We start from the raw sequence: 19452 nt of genomic DNA, 5'->3' as shown, positions 1-19452 counted from the left end.
GATGGTTCTCCTGGGGCTTGCTACCTTGGGGACACTTGGGAAAGCTCTGAGAACATAGCTGATGGACCACATGTGGAAAGCCCTGGAAAAGCTGAGACAGGAAGGTGCTGGTTGCAAGGAAAATTACTGATCAGGAGAAAAGCCTAGGCAAAGAGAACAAAAAGCAGCCAACTAGGGGAAGAGTGGTGAAAGTTTGGCCTTCTCACTACACTAATTGCCATTGCCAGTATGTCATTTTGAGTCCCAGACTCCGTTCTTCTGCTGAATTTTATGACTGCTTAGGAAAGTCAGTCCTAGTGTAAGTCCTCTGTTCTTCTATATTCACTGCCTTGCGAAGGTGTTTGTTCCAGGACACAAAAACATGTTCTTGGTGGAGTATAATAGCTGATCCTATGAATTTCTCAAAACAATACAATGCATAATAAATACAGTGTACTAAACTAGTTTTTATTTGTGCTCAGTCCTAAAGCATATATGTAGAGTACTAATTGAGATTTAGTTGATATATAACATATTAGTTTCAGGTGTATAACATGATTTGATATGTATCTGTGGCTGTGAAATAATCGCCACAATAAATCTAGTTAACACCACCATGTGTAGTTACAAATTTTTCCTTATACTGAAACTTTTAAGATCTACTCTCCTAGCAACTTTCAAATATATAATATGGCATTATTAGCTATAGTCTCCATGCTGTACATTACATTCCTATAATTTATTTTATGACTGGAAGTTTGTACCTTCTGACCCATTTTACCCATTTCATCCACCCACCACTCCTTACTTCTGGCAACTACTGAAAGTTCTCTGTGTCTAGAAGTCAAGTTTTTGGAGTTATTTGGGGTTTTAAAAAATATTTTTAAGATTCTACATATTACTGAGACCATACAGCGTTTGTCTTTCTCTGACTTATTTCACTTAGTATAATGCCTTCAGGGTCCATCCATGTTGTTGCAAATGACAGGATCTCCTTTTTTATTGGCTGAATAATATTCTGATATCTATATATCTATATCTATCTATATATCTCTACCTCTATCTATATCTCACACATCCCTTATCCATTCATTCATCAGTGGATGCTTAGGTTGCTTCCATGTTTGGGCTCTTGTGTAAGTAATACTGCAGTGAACACAGGGGTGCAAATACCTCTTCTATTAGTGTTCTCATTTCCTTTGGATATATAAACCCAGAAGTGGAATTGGTGGATCATAAGGTAGCTCTATGTTTAATTTTTTGAGGAACCCCATACTGTGGAAAAATTAGAATGAAATTGGATCATTTGTTTATGCAACCTTTTGGGGTCTAATTTATTTGTTTTGTCATATTTTTTCAATAAGTACTTTTTTTTTAATTTGAGAGAGATCACAAGTAGGCAGAGAGGCAGGCAGAGAGAGAGGGGGAAGCAGGCTCCCCGCTGAGCAGAGAACCCGATGCAGGGCTCGATCCCAGGACCCTGGGATCATGACCGGAGCTGAAGGCAGAGGCTTTAACCCACTGAGCCACCCAGGTGCCCCTCAATAAGTACTTTTTTAAAAAGTTTCTGTGCCCGACCACTTGGTAGAGCACAGAAACTATAAAACAAAATTTTTATCTAATAAGAGATAACTAATTAAATCACTTAAATACTTGCATTACGTTCTATGTTAGACCTGTCTTTTTTTCATCTTGCAGCATTTCCTTTCCATTCTTCGTTATCTAGCTTTCTTCAACTTCCTCCACCTCCCTCCTCAATTCTTTATGTTATTTATTGAGCACAGATAAGAACTAGTTTGATATATTGCATTTTTTATGCATTGTATTTTCTGAGCAGAAGTTCATAGAACCACCTATTACACTTCATCAAGAAAATATTTTTGTCCTGGATATCAACCTTTTGTCTGTACTGTCATTTGCAAATATCTTCTCCCATTCCGTGGGTTGCCTCTTTGTTTTTTTGACTGTTTCCTTTGCTGTGCAGAAGCTTTTGATCTTGATGAAGTCCCAAAAGTTCATCTTCACTTTTGTTTCCTTTGCCTTTGGAGACATATCTTGAAAGAAATTGCTGTGGCTGATATCGAAGAGGTTACTGCCTATGTTCTCCTCTAGGATTCTGATGGATTCCTGTCTCACATTGAGATCTTTTATCCATTTTGAGTTTATCTTTGTGTACGGTGTAAGAGAATGGTCGAATTTCATTCTTCTGCATATAGCTGTCCAGTTTTCCCAGCACCATTTATTGAAGAGACTGTCTTTTTTCTACTGTATATTTTTTCCTGTTTTGTCGAAGATTAATTGACCATACAGTTGAGGGTCCATATCTGGGCTCTCTACTCTGTTCCACTGGTCTATGTGTCTGTTTTTATGCCAGTACCATGCTGTCTTGGTGATCACGGCTTTGTAGTAAAGCTTGAAATCAGGTAACGTGATGCCCCCAGTTTTATTTTTGTTTTTCAACATTTCCTTAGCAATTTGGGGTCTCTTCTGATTCCATACAAATTTTAGGATTATTTGCTCCAGCTCTTTGAAAAATACCGGTGGAATTTTGATCAGAATGGCATTAAAAGTATAGATTGCTCTAGGCAGTATAGACATTTTAACAATGTTTATTCTTCCGATCCAAGAGCATGGAATGGTCTTCCATCTTTTTCTGTCTCCTTCAATTTCTTTCATGAGTGTTCTGTAGTTCTTCGAGTACAGTTCCTTTACCTCTTTGATTAGGTTTATTCCCAGGTATCTTATGGTTCTTGGTGCTATAGTAAATGGAATCGATTCTCTAATTTCCCTTTCTGTATTTTCATTGTTAGTATATAAGAAAGCCACTGATTTCTGTACATTGACTTTGTATCCTGCCACGTTACTGAATTGCTATATGAGTTCTAGTAGTTTGGGGGTGGAGTCTTTTGGGTTTTCCATATAAAGAATCATGTCATCTGTGAAGAGAGAGAGTTTGACTTCTTCATCGCCAATTTGGATACCTTTTATTTCTCTTTGTTGTCTGATTGCTGTTGCTAGGACTTCTAATACTATGTTGAACAAGAGTGGTGAGAGTGGGCATCCTTGTCGTGTTCCTGATAAAGAACTCCTGAAACTCAATACACACAAAACAGACAATCATATCAAAAAATGGGCAGAAGATATGAACAGACACTTCTCCAATGAAGACATACAAATGGCTATCAGACACATGAAAAAATGTTCATCATCACTAGCCATCAGGGAGATTCAAATAAAACCACATTGAGATACCACCTTACACCAGTTAGAATGGCCAAAATTAGCAAGACAGGAAACAACATGTGTTGGAGAGGATGTGGAGAAAGGGGAACCCTCTTCCACTGTTGGTGGGAATGCAAGTTGGTGCAGCCACTTTGGAGAACAGTGTGGAGATTCCTCAAGAAATTAAAAATAGAGCTTCCCTATGACCCTGCCATTGCACTACTGGGTATTTACCCAAAGATACAGACGTAGTGAAAAGAAGGGCCATCTGTACCCCAATGTTTATAGCAGCAATGGCCACGGTCGCCAAACTGTGGAAAGAACCAAGATGCCCTTCAATGGATGGATGGATAAGGAAGATGTGGTCCATATACACTATGGAGTATTATGCCTCCATCAGAAAGGATGAATACCCAACTTTTGTAGCAACATGGACAGGACTGGAAGAGATTATGCTGAGTGAAATAAGTCAAGCAGAGAAAGTCAATTATCATATAGTTTCACTTATTTGTGGAGCATAACAAGTAGCATGGAGGACAAGGGGAAATGAAGAGGAGAAGGGAGTTGAGGGAAATTGGAAGGGGAGGTGAACCATGAGAGACTATGGACTCTGAAAAACAATCTGAGGGTTTTGAAGAGGCAGGGGGTGGGAGGTTGGGGGAACCAGGTGGTGGGTAATGTAGAGGGCACGGATTGCATGGAGCACTGGGTGTGGTGCAAAAATAATGAATACTGTTATGCTGAAAAAATTAAAAATAAATAAAAAATAAATTTTTGTAACTCGGAACACCTCTTCTTTGCTAGGCAGAGAAAATGGAAATGGAAACAGAAGTTACATTTAAAACATGCAGAATTTAGTTGTCGGGAAAACACTTTATTACTGCTGCTGTGTTAATGCACCTAAAGATAAAGCAATACATTTGCTATTCATTTCACTTTCTAAAAGGGTGTAGCCAGCTTACATACCCTGGGAAAATATTTTGAACTTAAAGAATATCATCCAAGATTTCCTGGCATGGAATGTGTGCTTTTATTGTTTTATAGAAGCTATAGTCTCTCTAGAGGCTAACACAGCATCACCATGTATTATTTAAACTGCACAACTCCCAAGAAATATGTCCCCATTTGTGTTATAGATTCAGCAGTGTCATTCAGGAGTAAAATTGGGACTTCCAGCTAAAGATGGCAAAGTCCATGTGTTTTTCTTTTCCTATTCCTTTTTGTGCAATTTACCAAAAACAACACAAGAAATTAGAGATTAACAGAGTGACCACATGTGATAACAAATATCGGCCAGTTCTTTTTAAATCTAGAGCCTAATGAAGGGAGGCTTTGGAAAGCTTATACCTATACTTCAGACCTCATCAGGGATCAGATTTCTCTAAAAGGAGTTTTCGGGTTTTGAGAAGATCAGAGAATATACCCATAGAAAGTGTAACAGAAGAGACAGAAATCATGGGAAACTAAAGAATATTTCATTTTTAATATCTACAACCAGCAGTCTGGTACATGGAGGCAGCAAAGATTGAAGAAACAGTGACTGTTGTTAAGCTATGATTTAAAGGGCTTTATGTGAGTTCCATGAATCTCTTAAATGACCAGATTTGAAGGGAGAGGTAGCATGAGTAAGAAATACTTCATGGTGAGAAAGGTTTGAGACAACATATCTATATCAAAGCCACTGACCTAGGACCTGCTATGCCACATACAGTTACTCAGTAAGTAGGTGGCCCTCTTCAAAAGTGACTAATAATCAGAAATATTATTAATCGTCATTATTAAATAGTTATTAAGACTTATGCATAGGAAGAAGAGGAAAACGACATGAGCAAAGGGCAAATAAACCCTCACTGGGAGGGGAATTATTCAAGGAAAAGACAGAACGACTCTGGCAAATAGTTCTCTAAAGTCTCAAAAAAATTAGGGCTTTGCAATTGTTCTAAAAAGAGTCTAAGGAATTGACAAGATGATAGAAAGTGAAGAAAGCAAGCTGGTAGTGTTTGGGGGTGATCAGTGTGCAATATAGGTTATGAGCAACAAAAAAATAAGAATAAATAAGACTGAAAATGTAGTTGGACATATAGTAATCAAGAAACTACAAAAGCAATGATAGAGATAGACAATGGAGAGTCAACAACTGTACAATTTGCATTTCTGGATATTGTAAAAAATATCCAGAAATATAATAAAGAGAATTCCTTATAAAATTCTCAAATGTGCAGTATAAAAGGCATCTTCTGACTCAGAAAAAAACTGATACAAAAACATTAACACTGAGGTACATCCTAGTGAAATTACCAAACTTGTTATGTAAAGGAAGAAGCTCCAAGAATTTCCAAAAGAAAGAAAACCCAGTCTGTCTTCAGCCTTCTTCACAATGATCAGGGCCAAAAGGGAGAGCAGTAGAATAGGTAGAGTTCTGAGGGAAATTCCGGGGTCCAAGATTTTCATACCCACCTGGGTAGTCCTTTGTACATATGAGTAATTAATATGATACAGCCTTAGAAAATTCAGGCAATACAGCCCCCATTTATTTTGTTCTTCTATTAAATTCAAGTAAAATTCAATACATTTTAATTTTATAATAGCATAAGTACCATGATCCTTTCTTAATTAAATATTTAGAACTCTGTAAATATGCATAAAAAGATGGCGGGAATCATGATTTCCAAATGTTAACAATAGATTTATCTACATAGGATTTGGGATGACTTAAATGGTTTTTTTTCCTGCTTTTGAATAATTAAAGATCAGCCTGTATCATATTTATAATAATGGTAAAGTAATTATCCTTTCAGAAAGAAGAAAAATTTATACCACTAATTGAAAAACTCTGAAATTAAGGAGGGCACAGATTGTATGAAGCACTGGTGGTTATATGCAAACAATGAGTCCTGGAACACTACATCAAAAACTAATTATATACTGTATAGTGCCTAACATAATAAGAAGGCAGAGGCTTTAACCCACTGAGCCACCCAGGTGCCCCCCCCCCCCAGTGGTTTTGATAAAGGGAGTATGAACCCTTCAGTTTAGTAATCCTACTACTCCCCTCTTTCCTCACACCTTTGACCCAGAAATAGTCAAATATACACTATCAAATGCACTTCCTGTTTTCCTGCCTCTACTTCATTACTTAGGCTATACCCTTTAGTAGAAAGACTTCTTTCATTTTCATCTACCCATCAAACCCCTAATATTCTGTGAAACCCATATCAAAAGTATCTTCCAGGGTGTCTGGCTTGGTTTAGTCAGTAGAGCATGAGACTTTTGGTCTCGGGATTGTGAATTTGAGCCTCACCTTGGGTGTAGCGATTCCTTAAAAAAAACTTTTAAAAACAGTCTCCCTCTAGGAATATTTTCCTAATTTGACAAACTGGATATAATTGCTTTCTTTGAAACCGATATTCCATCTTCCCCTTTTTTTTTTTTTTTTTTTTTTTTAGTTTTTCCACCTTTTTTTTTTAAATTTTATTTTTTATAAACATATATTTTTATCCCCAGGGGCATCTTCCCCTTTCTTATGGCATTTGCCATACTATGCCTTGTAAATATTGTAATATTTATCTCTAGACCCCCAAACCCAAAATATGAGGATCTCCTGAGGTGAAGAACTGTGTGTGTGTGTGTGTGTGTGTGTGTGTGTGTGTGTGTGTGAAATCTTTATGCTCCCATGGTTCTCATACAATATGCTTTGTAGGTAACAGATTATTGGCAGATATTTTTCTGAATGTGTCTGAAGAATTGAACCAGAACAGATAAACCCTTGGAGAGAGCTTCTCTTCCTCCCTCTGACAGAGAGGATTTAAACTCATCTCAAAATGTTAAAGAGATAGGTCTCCATTTCTCCAGATATACACAGTCTGTTTCCTAAGTAACAATCGATTTTAACTGAAATATGATTAGAAGAAATTAGAGTCTGGAGTACTGGCCTCATGTAGAATTTTGATCTAACAATCTCAAATTTCCATCAAGAAAATGTCATCTGATATATACTGAGTTTTGCAAATCCTGGTGTCAGTCTTGCTATGACTTTACTGAGACATCCTAAGTTAGACAATAAAACATCTTTGTGTGATTTCAGATTGTTGATCTGAAATATACCCAGGCCCTGACCTTACATATGAGAGAGTATTAGGGAAATTCCACTTGATTATGTAGTGCTATTATTTTGATTGACTATTTCATTAACCTACTGAATTGAGAACTTATGAATATTTGGGCTGATTCTCTGATTTTTGACAGATCAGCTTATTTTTTTACTTTTTAGGGGGGAGAGGGTTAAATTAGTCTGGTTATCTTTAGATTCTGAAATTAATCTATAATAAAGTTCAAATGAGTCAATTCTCCTAGTTTTTCCTCTGGCTTCTTGCCTTGTGGCCACTCCACTCCTGATTTTTGGATTATTTGATAGTACTTTGGAAAAATGCAAAGAAATTAAATTCAAATCAGCCAGTTGTGGAGCTTGTGATCAGTACTAGTAATAGTTTAGGGGAGGACAAATTATTGACCACAAACTCTCTTTTAAGTATGTACAGGTTTCAGTTGTCTCTGTGATTTTAATAACCTATTGCCCTAGGATAATAAATTCAGAATTGGCAACATTTTACTGTCCTGGTGCAGTGGATAATTAAATGTTTTAAGCAATATGTGGGTACTTAAAAAAAATAATGAGTACCTTAAGGTGTTCATTACTAATTTAAATATAAATAGCATTTTTTTCAGAGTTAATGGTACCTACCTTTCCTATTTTAGGCAGCTCATGGCCGAAGGGGACATACAGGCCCACAGGTATAATGATTTTTTTTCTTAACTCCAAATGATAAGTATCCTGTGTCCAATCAAGGAATAAGAATAAAGGCTCTGAGAAACCTCTTTCAAGACTAAATATTTTAGGCTACAATTTCAAGAACTCAAATTGTAATGTGAAGACTTGGGCAATCCAACCAAAGACTATAAAAAAAATTAATGACAAGAAACACTAGTTGGCCCAATAACTATTAAATTTAACTTTGGATTTCACATGATTTCACATGCAAACTAGTAACTCAGTTGAGTGATCTTTTAGATTTTTGTTCAATTAACTCTGAAATCTTATAATTTACATAAACCCTTAATAAACTGGGAGTACGTACAGCAAAACCCTGATACATATTGGACATTCTGAGTGTTTTATTCAAAAGTTTACTGTACCAAATATTGTATCTTATCTTCTTTGTACATGTTGGTGATATACATGACTCATGTATCTGTAATATTTATGAAAAAGATATTGTGACTGAGAATTTATGCAATTGAGGAAACACAGACCCTCAGGTTGAAAATACAATGAGAATAAACAATAAATCCGCTCTCAATCACATCATGGTGAAACTCTGGAATGCTAAAGATAAAACATCTTAAACATGACCAGAGAAAAAAAGCATTTTTACCCTTGAAAGGAATAACAGATTAGATTGCAGCAGACTTATATTTGGCAATAAAACATGGCAGAAAACAAAATGATATATGCAAGTACAGAAGAAAAATAGCTGTTAATTTTGAATTTTATACCTAGCTGAACTGTGAATGAACATGTAGACATTTTCAGACCAACACCAAGAGAGTTAACCATCTACAGACATTACTCAAACACACTTCAAGGTTAAACCTCAACAAAAAGGAAAAAAAAATCCAGAATAACAGCATGAAATAAGATTGGGGAGAGAAAGTGTTGAGAAATTCCTCTGAGAGCTAGGAAAAGGCAATTAGCAAGGGACATTCAATCACATCTGTATAATAAATGGGGCATAAACTTAGGCTATCCCAATAGTTGACTAAATTATGCTTTTTAATCCTTCCTCTTCTTTGGAATTCTTATCTCTGTAAGAGTTCAAGGGCAATGTGAAGATACTGCTCAAATTTTGACCCATAGATATTTAATCTATTTGAATATAGTGTTGTAAGATGTCTGGATATTTGTGAAGAAAATGTAAACTGAGTTTCTTCAGGCCAAATGCCCAAGTGAAATACATTACAAACATTACAGAAAAAAAGGAATGTGTGAGTGTGCATATGTATAAAAACTTGAAAGAAAATATACCAACATAGTAACTGTGGCTGTCTCTGCTTGAAGAGATTATAGAAAATTTTTATTTCTTTATCTTTCATTTTTTTGCCAAAAATCCTGCACTGACATCGTGGTTAACAGTATATAATCTTGTACATAAAGGAAACAAAATTCTCAGGAAACGGTGTTAACAGGTTGATTCTTTCTCACCACAGGGGAAAACAGGCATCCCAGGCCCAGATGGACTTGAAGGCTCATGGGGACTTAAAGGCCCTCAGGTACATATCAGAACCAATCAGGGTTTGAGAACATAAAGAAGAATCTGGAGTCTTGAATCCTCGGAATCCTTCAAACCTCTTTGCAGAAATATAGATGTTTAAAGTGTTTTCAGGGAAATAAAGTAAGGAAGCAACAAGACCAGAATTTGGTCTCCTTTAAGTTTTGTCCTGTCAAGAGATGAAAAAAGAATGAACATGCTGGGTAGGGCCCTTGTGCAATGAGTTCAAGCTAGCTAGAATATCTAGGGGAGACCTTGAACCAAAGAAAATGTTGAGCCCCCAATCTGGGAATTTTGGTCAATGTAGCACAGTAAGAACCCAGAACACACATATCTGGATGACTGTGTGGTAGAAAAAACTGGCTCTACTCTAGGAAAGAATTGTTCCAAATACAGCTGAAGTCTTCAGTGGAGTGATCTATAGTGTGGCACTCAGCCTGCCTTCTTGCTCACTTCCCCAGAGAGCTGCCTCCAGCACTTTTTCCTTCGCAAGGAATAAACTATGGTTGGCTCTTACAAGCAATCACATGAGGGGAAAGAAGCATGTGCCAGAAAGAGCAAAATGTAGCCTGGAATAATACTGAGAAGGGAAAGGAAGTCCTAGAAAATGCCGAGGTGAAGCAAAGGAGGTCAGACTATAGAAAATTAGAACCTATTTTTTTCTCTCCAAACTTTGTTATGAAATCTTGAGAAAAAATTTTGCTGTTTGGTAACTGCAGGACAAGCAAAGTTTCTATAATTTTTCAAAGTTTTAATCCACATAGTAAAAAAATAACTATTTTGTGTTGGCAGCTTGGTACGTGGAAGTTGGGTGAAATATCCTTAGCCATCAGATGAGAAACTGTGTTCACATTTTTACCAAGATTTCAGAGCAGTAAACAGTCTGCCCCCCTTGGACCTCTGTCTCTTTTGAACTTGATTGGGGTTTTTTTTTGTTTTACTTGCCAGCTGAGGAAAGTTCACGTTTCTTATCTTCAAGTGAGACATTTGCCACTGGGGTTGTGGGGAAACATTTCAATAGATTGGCTGGCTTTATTTTGTGCTAAACAAATAATACAACAACATCCCTTCTTCCACTTTACAGACTCTTCTTTCATGACATAATTTAAAAGGAAATGGAGAAACCAAACACAGCATGAAGGTTTCTCTGCCTAATGTACAGAGGCCACAATTAATAGGCAATATAATATTCTAGAAGTAGAAATATCCAGATTTCAACTTACCACATGCTATATCTTATGACCAGTGTTCAGTGTGATTATTGAACAGAAAATTCTTTTTAATATTTTGGTTTCAGATTATGTAATTAGGGATTATTTTCTTTATCACATAAGAAATATATGCACTTGGAGTCTAAAGATGCTTAGGATGATTAGAAAGCAATCCTGAAAAATTCAATTGTGCACTATTTGTTCAGTTGACTATAAATGGCCCCCAATGGCCTAAATTACAAATTGGACCTTTGTATACACACAAGGAGATCTCACAGGTCAAGACAGAGCCAAGGGCATGAACAGAGTTCTCTTTTCAGTTTCTGTCCGTGTGACTGATATCATGTCCATCTTTAATATTCAAGTTAACATTCAAGTGTTCTCTTCTAGAAAGAAAATAATGCTTTAATTCTCTGTATGCTCTGTATGTATGTAGGGTCCCAGAGGAGAGACTGGTGTGAAAGGCGAGAAAGGAGGTCTGGGAAGTAAAGGTCCTCAGGTAGGTAATGAGAGAAAATGACTGCATCTGGCTTTGATCCTGGCTTTCATACAGATGTCCTTGCAGTTTCTTTTCTGCAGAAAGAGTTATTTACTGCCTGTGAACCAGCAAAATTTTGAGTTCAGTGTTCAATGTGGTTGAAGGCCACATCATATTGTGGTCTATACCTTGCAGGGTGGGCTATCTTTCTGTCAGACACAGAGGTGGAAGATGGCTTATAACCCTCTTTGCCTCAACATCTCAGCCATTACTGTGGGTTAAAAATTCCTCCTCTGTAGAAATCAGGTCATGCCACTCCCCTGATCTCCTCAAGGGCTTCCCATTGCACCAAGAATACAACCCTCTTCAGCGCTCCTCAACCTAGCTACGCATGATAATCTCCTGGGAAGATTATAAAACACTCCACCACCTGGAACCCTCACCAGACCATTTAAATCAGAATCTCTGAAGGTAAGGTCAGGGTATCAGTAATTTTAAATTCTCCCCAGGTGATTCTAGTAGACAGACCCAGTGCTGGGACTGACTTTCCCACATCATTTCACCAAATTTAAAGTGTCTGAGAATCACCTGAACAACTTGCTGAAGTGTGGATTCTGATCAGTAGGTCTGGGGTGGGTCCTGAGGTTCTACACTTCCAGTGAGATGTTGTTGGTTCAGACCACACATTGAGTAGCAGATCCCTACATGATCTGGCCTTTGCCTAACTGTTATTATATTTGTTTAGCTTTTTGTCTCCCCTTCTACACTTTAAACTCCCCGAAGGCCAGAACTTTGTCTTACTTGTACTATATCCCAGAGCCTAGAACGACAAGGCTGCCACACAGTAGAGCTCAACATGTATTTATATAATAAATATAATAATAATTATTACTATATCATAATATTTACTTATTATATAATAAGTAAATGAATGAATGAGACACAATTGGGGCGTGTTCTTGCCTAATGGGATAAAGGGAATATATTCCTTTGTGTCCATCAGGCAGTGGTCCAACACATAAGTGTCCGTGTTCATCATCAAAATATTTAAGAAACTATTTTGCATAAACCTATATCTCTTGACGCAGTATTTTAATCCCTATTAATTACTGTTCATCAGGATATTTGTTCCCAGTTTGATGAACGTACTCCTTCAAACAGCATGAAAACTTTAAAAATTTCATTGTAGAACTACATTGAAAAGTAACAGTTTTGTATTCACATCCTGAATCACTAAAAACTTGCTGGCACCATGAGTTAGGATTTAAAAAAAAAAAAACAACCAACAAATGCCAAGGGAAACATATATCAGGTGATTATCTCATCTGTTTATATAAAATACTAAGATGTAGATGGGTTGAAATCCAAAGAATTTGGTAATTCTCTTCTTCTAGAAACCAAAATTGTATCCAAGTGACTGTTGCTCAAATAAGTTATTCCATTTGCCCTGTAGTGTACTTGTCTGAGTGAGACCCCTTTAATCTTGCTCTGGCAAGATTGGTTATAGTTATAAATCATTCAAACTCTTGGCATTGCCAACTATAGTCAAAAGGTACCACTTCTCTCTACCTCTTCCATTTATCTGGCTAGAAACCATGGTTTTCTTTCTTTGCTTGCTTTTCTTGAAATACCCTTGTCAGCACAGTGAAAGTGCTATTTCAAAGATGTGTAGAATTTTCTATATTCAGGACATGATGAATGGGATCTCAAAATTGTTGTTTCCAAAGGAAAACCACAGGAGACAAACACAACCAGGTATACAAGAGAGTGTTATTCTCTATTGGCTCTATAAATCCACTGACATAGGCTTAAGAACTAGCCTCTTAAGTGGAATAACAAGAGTGTTTTTTGTTTTGTTTTTTAAGTAAGCTCATGCCCAACATGGAGCCCCACAGTGGGTCTTGAATTCACAACCCTGAGATGAAGACCTGAGCTGGTATCAAGAGTCAGATGCTTAACCAACTGAGCCACCCAGACATCCCTCACAGGAGTGTTTTTTAACTGAAGACTTTAAATTTTTCTTAGTATATACATTTAGAAAAAAGCATGTGATTTCTGTTGACAGTGTTCTGAAGGCTTATTAATTTATGCAGTGTTGGGGCATTCTGAATAAATCAAAATGTGTTAATTCAACCAAGTATATGGCTATGACATGAAAGAAATATAGTCCATGGCACAATGAAAAAGAAGGTATAACTTTGAAAAGAACAGCGTATTCTTTTATACCTTCCTTTGTTCCCCTGTTTGGTTTACCTTAGGGTACTACACTAATGTAATCAATGTCTAGAAAAGGAATGGAAAATCAGACATACTTAGTAATTCTAGTTAGTACTGGACTTAGTTGTTTTAGTGAAATAATCACTAATGTCACATGCAATATCAAGAAATGTTGGAATTATTCCATGCAAACTTGGAACACAAAGTAGAATTTCTGTTGTCATCTTTATAAAGCATGGCATAGTGCCTGAAACCAAGCTGCCTGGGTTTGCCAGTTTTGTACCTTCTCAGGTGTGTGGCCTTGGGTAATTTATTTAACCTCTCTGTGCCTCAATTTTCTCTGCTATAAAATAAGGATGGTGGTAATAGGAGCTACCTCATCAGGTGAAAATTAAATGGTTTAATATAGGTTGGTTCTTAGAACAGTGCCTGCAATATAGTAAGCACTGTGTTAAGTGTTTATTACTACTATATTGCATCAGTATTACCTAATTTATCAGGGACATTTTATGCCCAAAGCATGAGAGTCTCCAATCCAAGGAAGGCCATGATAATAATAACAATATAACAATGTGTAATCTGAACTGCAATGGTTGGATTTCATCATTCTGTGTAATCTAGGATGGATGATCCATCAACCATTCCTTTTACTCAAATATTTACTGAGTGCGTCCTGTATGTAAGCCCTATATTGTATAATATATAGTAGGATCCTACAGTAGGATAAAAGCACATGCTCCCAAGGCACCTCGGTGGCTCAGTGGGTTAAGCGTCTGCCTTCAACTCAGGTCATGATCCGAGCATCCTGGGATTGGGCTCACTGCTCCATGGGGAGTCTGCTTCACCGTTCCCCTGATTTTGCATTCTCACCCGCTCACTCTCCCTCCAAATAAATAAATAAAAGATTTTAAAGATAGACTGAAAAGAAATAAAAAATTAAAAAATAATAATAATAAAGTAAAAAAAAAAAGATTTTAAAGAAAGAAAATAAAGGACATGCTCCCAATCTCATAAAGGTCACCAACACAAACAAATAGTTGAGACGTGACGTACTAAATGCTAAAACAGAATTACACCCAGGGTAGAGTAGTGGGAGCAAGAACTTTTTGGAGCAGGAGAAGAGTGATTTAGCTTTTGCAGGATAGGGAAGTGTTTTCCAGGTGACCAAAGGAGAGGCAGGCATCTGGGAAAAGGAGCCGGCTAATCTAAAAAGAGATATCAAAGTGAGTTGGGGAACTGTAAATGGTTCAACATGGATGGAGTATAGGATGCATGAAAGATTAGAAGTTGAGATTAGAGTCTGTGTCTTAAGATTAGCACTGTCAAGATCAACATCTCAGATATCTTGGGGTTTGTTCTTGGATTAGCCCACCTCTTGCTGGCTCTTGTCTTTTATTTTCTAAGAATTAGCTCATATCGGACTCTTAAAGACACTGAGCATTTAATCTCCTTGGGTAGCTCCAGCCCAGCCTCACAACTTACTGATTGTCAGTGTAGGCAGTTTTACCCCATGAAAATAAGTGACAGGTTTCCTTTTGAACATAAGATCCTAAATCTCTTCTGCCTGTGCAGCCATATTCCATCCAAAGTCAGGGTGTCCTTGGCACTGCCCCAGTCATTAATCCCAAACTCCTACTTCAATCCTTTCTGATAAGATGCTATCTAAGGACAGGTTTTAAAAACATTTACACTCTAAACATATCCTATCATCACTTAACACTTGTATTAACCAGTTGTGATTGCAGAAGGCTCTGTGGCAGAGTCAAAACATGAGCAAAGGACCACCAGCCCAAGTCCTGAGAGTGGAGAGTAGATCTGGCCCCAGCCTCCTGCATCAAGCTTGGAGATTCATATTTTTAAAACTCCAGTCTCAGGTGGTGCATGATTAGTAGAGTTTAGGAATCCTGTCCCAGATACAGGTCTCAAAACAGCAGAAAGAGTGGCCAAGAGGTAAGTGTAGAGTCAGAATCAGGTTTAGCTCCCTTCTTAGCCTTCTATTTGGTGATTTGGAGTTAAATGCTTTGACAATCTGATTTTTATTTGTAAACAATAGTGTCAATCATATGTATCTCATTGTGATTGAGAAAGCATGTATAATGTCAATATATACTTCGGAGCATAGTGCTTTTCACAAAATAAATGCTCAATAAAAGGCTGCCATTACAACAAAGCCAATAAAGATTTCACCTCTAGCTGGTGTCCTTTTCCTTTGAATGCCCTAATCTTCTTTTTATATTCCATAGATGCTCTTGCCCTCAAATCAAAGCAACTTTTTTGACTCCTTGATATCTTGGGGTGGCAGGGAGTTTTTTATCTTTCCTTTAAAAACATGGTCCCTATACAGTCAGCAGTATTTGAGTAGTTAATACATCCGGGTAACCATTCATGGAGCTTGAGACCCATTCAAGGAGTCACAAACCCCAGTCTGGTACTTGGTGTGGTCCTGCGCAGGAAATAGAATCATGTTTTCTGATGTTCAGATGACCATGCTCTGTCTGCATGTATGCATCCATCCATCTAAGAACTCTTCCATTTTGGAGGGCTTTCAAACAGGATAATCTCTCATTGTTCTTGTGTGTACTTAAAGTGACTACACATGAGGGAATCTCCCTGAAATTTCCTTCATCTCATAGAGCTGGTTATGTTGGAAGGAAGCCCAGAAGGTGATCCCCTAGGCAAGACTTCCAGTTTGCCCCTTATTGTCAAGGACAGTTGAAATCTACTTTATCCTTCTGTGAAGTACATAAAAAATGTCATATGGAAAATCAAACTAACATATCATTTCATCCCTCTTGGGGGCTATTCCTGGATAGGTGCATGGGTTGCTAGATAAATGGATGGGTGCATTGATGGGTTCTAGGTATTGTACTAAGTTCCAGAGATAGGAAGCCAATTGTGTATACCCCTTCCTTCAAGAACATACAGGGTAATATCTAGTAGATGAGAGAGAGAGAAATAAATGAACAATTATATACAAAGTGGAGAGTCAGTTTTTCAGGACCAAACAGAGTCAGGGGGTTCAGGTATTCTTGAAACAGTGATGCTAATGGTAAGATTTTCACAAGAGGGAGATTGTGTCTGGACAGAAAAATGAACCAGCTAAGGAAAGAATTTGCACAAGTGTGAAAACCTAAGACAACAAGAAGTATTTGGTGACTGCAGATGGTTCGTGCATAAACATATAGTGATTGAAGTAGTCTCAGATGACTATGGAGATCTGCAATACCAACATTTTAAGGGATTTTATATATTAATAAATACCATCAACTTTATTCTGAAGGCTACTCGGAATTCAGAATTTCAGAAAAAGTGGTAGCATCATCCTGACATTCTAAAGCAAAAGGGAAAAGGAGAAAAGAATGGATTAGAGAGAGGCCAGGCTACAGTCCTAGAATCCAGGAATTTAGACAGAAAGAAGAAAGCCCTGAAGGTAGGTGATAGCAATAGGAATGGAAGAGAGAAGGTAGGTGATAGCGGAAGGGAGATGGGTATAGGAAGGCAATAGAATCTGTAGGACTTGTAACTGATAGGTTTTGAGAGATAAGCTAAGGAAGGGCCCTAGGATGATTCCTAAGTTTCCAGCTTGGGATTCAGGGAAGAGAAGGGTAGCACCATTCCTTAAAAAGAGAATATGAAACCAAGCATGACTTAGAGTAAGTATAATTATCTTTGGCAACCAATTCCTACGAGATATCCAAGAGACATTTTAATATACAAGTCTGGCTTTTAGTTGAGTGGTTTGAGCAGGAGATCCAGGTATTTAGGAGTTATTTTGTAAAGTAGTGGTTATGTGACTCTATGGGGGTGTCACTCAGGAGGAGGGGATTAAGTGAGAAAAAATAAGGTCCAAGGATGGAGCCTCAGGGTACATGGAGATTTAAGAGACAAATGGAGAAGAGACCAGAGAGGCACCAGGAAGTCCCTGGTGTTACAGAAATTAAGGGAAAAGTTTCAAAGAATACATGATCAAATTCAAATAAGGTAAGAACAGAAAACAGTCTAATTAGATCGAATATGAAGGTCATGGGAGCTAGCCCCAGGCACTGGTGGAAGTGAGATTTCCAAGGGAAAGAGTTGAGAGCTATGGAAGCTGAAGAAATCAAGATCTTTTGAGATAAAGAAAGGAGAGAAAATTGTGGAAAGATCATTATTATCTTCCCTACGTGACCAATATATTATTCAACAGTCTTTCCTATTAGGAAATTTTTTGTTCAATTTACTACATTTTTAATTTTTTAAAGACAAAAAGGTTAATATCATAATTTTTTTCTGAATAAGATTTGCTAAGTATCATGCTTGTTACACAGATTTGGTTTATTTATTTTTAAATTCAGCAATTGTGGCCAAATAAGGGAGGGGGGATTTTTTTAAAGATTTTATTTATTTGACAGAGAGGGAACACAAGCAGGGGGAGTGGGAGAGGGAGAAACAGGTTTCTTGAGGAGCAGAGAGACCGATGTGGGGCTGATCCCACACCCTGGCATAATTAAATGAGCCAAAGGCAGGCGCTTAACGACTAAGCCACCCAGGCACCCCCTCAAAAAAAATTTTTTTTGAAAATGATTTCAATTCACTGGTGTTGAGATTATTTACAAGTACCTATGTAAACATTTTAACCTCAAGATTTCTGTTGCCATATGTTTGGATATTCCAAAGGAAAAATCTGATCCCAAGTGTTAATAACACAAGAAGGCAGTTGGGCTGTCTCTGAATTGGGATTTTTAAGTGTTCAGCTCTAAAGCTATCCCAATAAATATGCTTTCTAGAACATTAAAGAGACTTCTATTTGATCAAATAGATTTCCATATGTGTGTGTGGTATATTTATCCCTCTGTTTAACTTTTGTTATGCTTTTCAATAAGATCTTAAAGCTTTCTTTATATAGGTCTTTTATCTTTCTTGTAAAATTCTACATATTTTATAGTTTTTATTCTTTCTAATGGTAAATGGGAATTTATGTACATTTACTTTTCTAACTTAGCAGTAGGAAAGAGAAAACTATGTAAGAATATTTATCTGGTATGCCTGAACATATCTTGTTATTAATGCTAATTATTTTGGTGAAGTTTCTTGAGCTTTCTATTGGACAAATTATATTGTTTGCAAATAAATAAAAGTTTACCTTAAAAAAATGCTTTCTACCAAAACAAGGAACCAGACAGAATACAGTTAAAGGCAAATGTCACTTGGAATGCCTTCTTTAAACGTTAGACATTTTAGCAACATCTGCTCTAAAAGCAAAAGAGTGAGAATGTAGAATCTCTTTGGAAAAGAAGACTCACAAGAAAGCATGATCATTTAAGCCACATCTGTCATGAATTACTTTATTTTCTTTTATTTACTAGTTTTTATTTGACAGCTGTGATACTTTTTTCCAGAGCAGAAATCAATAAAGCCATAACTCTTTCCCCATCTGTGGTTCATTTTCCTCTTAAAAGAGACACAAAGGATTTAGGGGAAATTTGCTTTATGTTCTGCTATATTTGCAATCCTTGTTTTGTTTCAGGGACCTCCAGGACCAGGAGGAGAAGCAGGGAATCCAGGCCATTTGGGAAGTCAAGGAAATAAAGTAGGTCACATTCTTCAAGCCCACCAAAGTTAAGGTTTTCTCCTCAAAGTAAGTGTGTCTGGTTGTATTAGCTAGAGCACTTTAAACACAAAGGAGAACCTCTTAGGCTGCAACACCCTGGGTTGATTCTTAGAGAGCCAGCAACATCTAAGGACGTGGGTGTGGACCACAGTGAGATCAAGGATTCCACCTCAGCATAATTTCATGAGGGGCTACACCCAGTCGTAGCTGGGGAGACCTCAGGGAAGAAAGACTGTTCTAGGGGCAGGCCTTCCTTTGCCCCTCTCTTCTTCCCTCCCCTCCTGTCTTCTTTTCTTCTTTGTTTCCTCCATGCATGCAAACATTTGTGCATACCTTTTAAGACAAAGTCACTCTACTGGTATTCTGTTGGATAACTCAGCTTCAGGAGAGTAGATATCTTTGACTGTTTGCTCACTGATGAATACTTTG

General features: G+C 37.3%; 1 protein-coding gene across 1 annotated transcript in view; it reads left to right on the top strand.

Annotated features, from left to right (window-relative positions):
* The window catches only part of LOC125104609 (collagen alpha-6(VI) chain), a 151597-nt gene that overhangs the window by 78259 nt on the left and 53886 nt on the right, over positions 1-19452 (top strand). Inside the window, exons 21-24 of the mRNA XM_047737212.1 lie at positions 7957-7992; positions 9466-9528; positions 11175-11237; positions 18940-19002. Of these exons, the coding sequence (XP_047593168.1) occupies positions 7957-7992; positions 9466-9528; positions 11175-11237; positions 18940-19002 (225 nt within the window). The remainder of the gene's footprint in view (positions 1-7956; positions 7993-9465; positions 9529-11174; positions 11238-18939; positions 19003-19452) is intronic.

The sequence above is a fragment of the Lutra lutra genome, chromosome 1 (genome assembly GCF_902655055.1).
Source record: "Lutra lutra chromosome 1, mLutLut1.2, whole genome shotgun sequence".
Lineage (NCBI taxonomy): Eukaryota > Metazoa > Chordata > Mammalia > Carnivora > Mustelidae > Lutra > Lutra lutra.
Note: the sequence above shows the minus strand (reverse complement) of the source record. Positions and strands in the feature narration are given on the sequence as shown.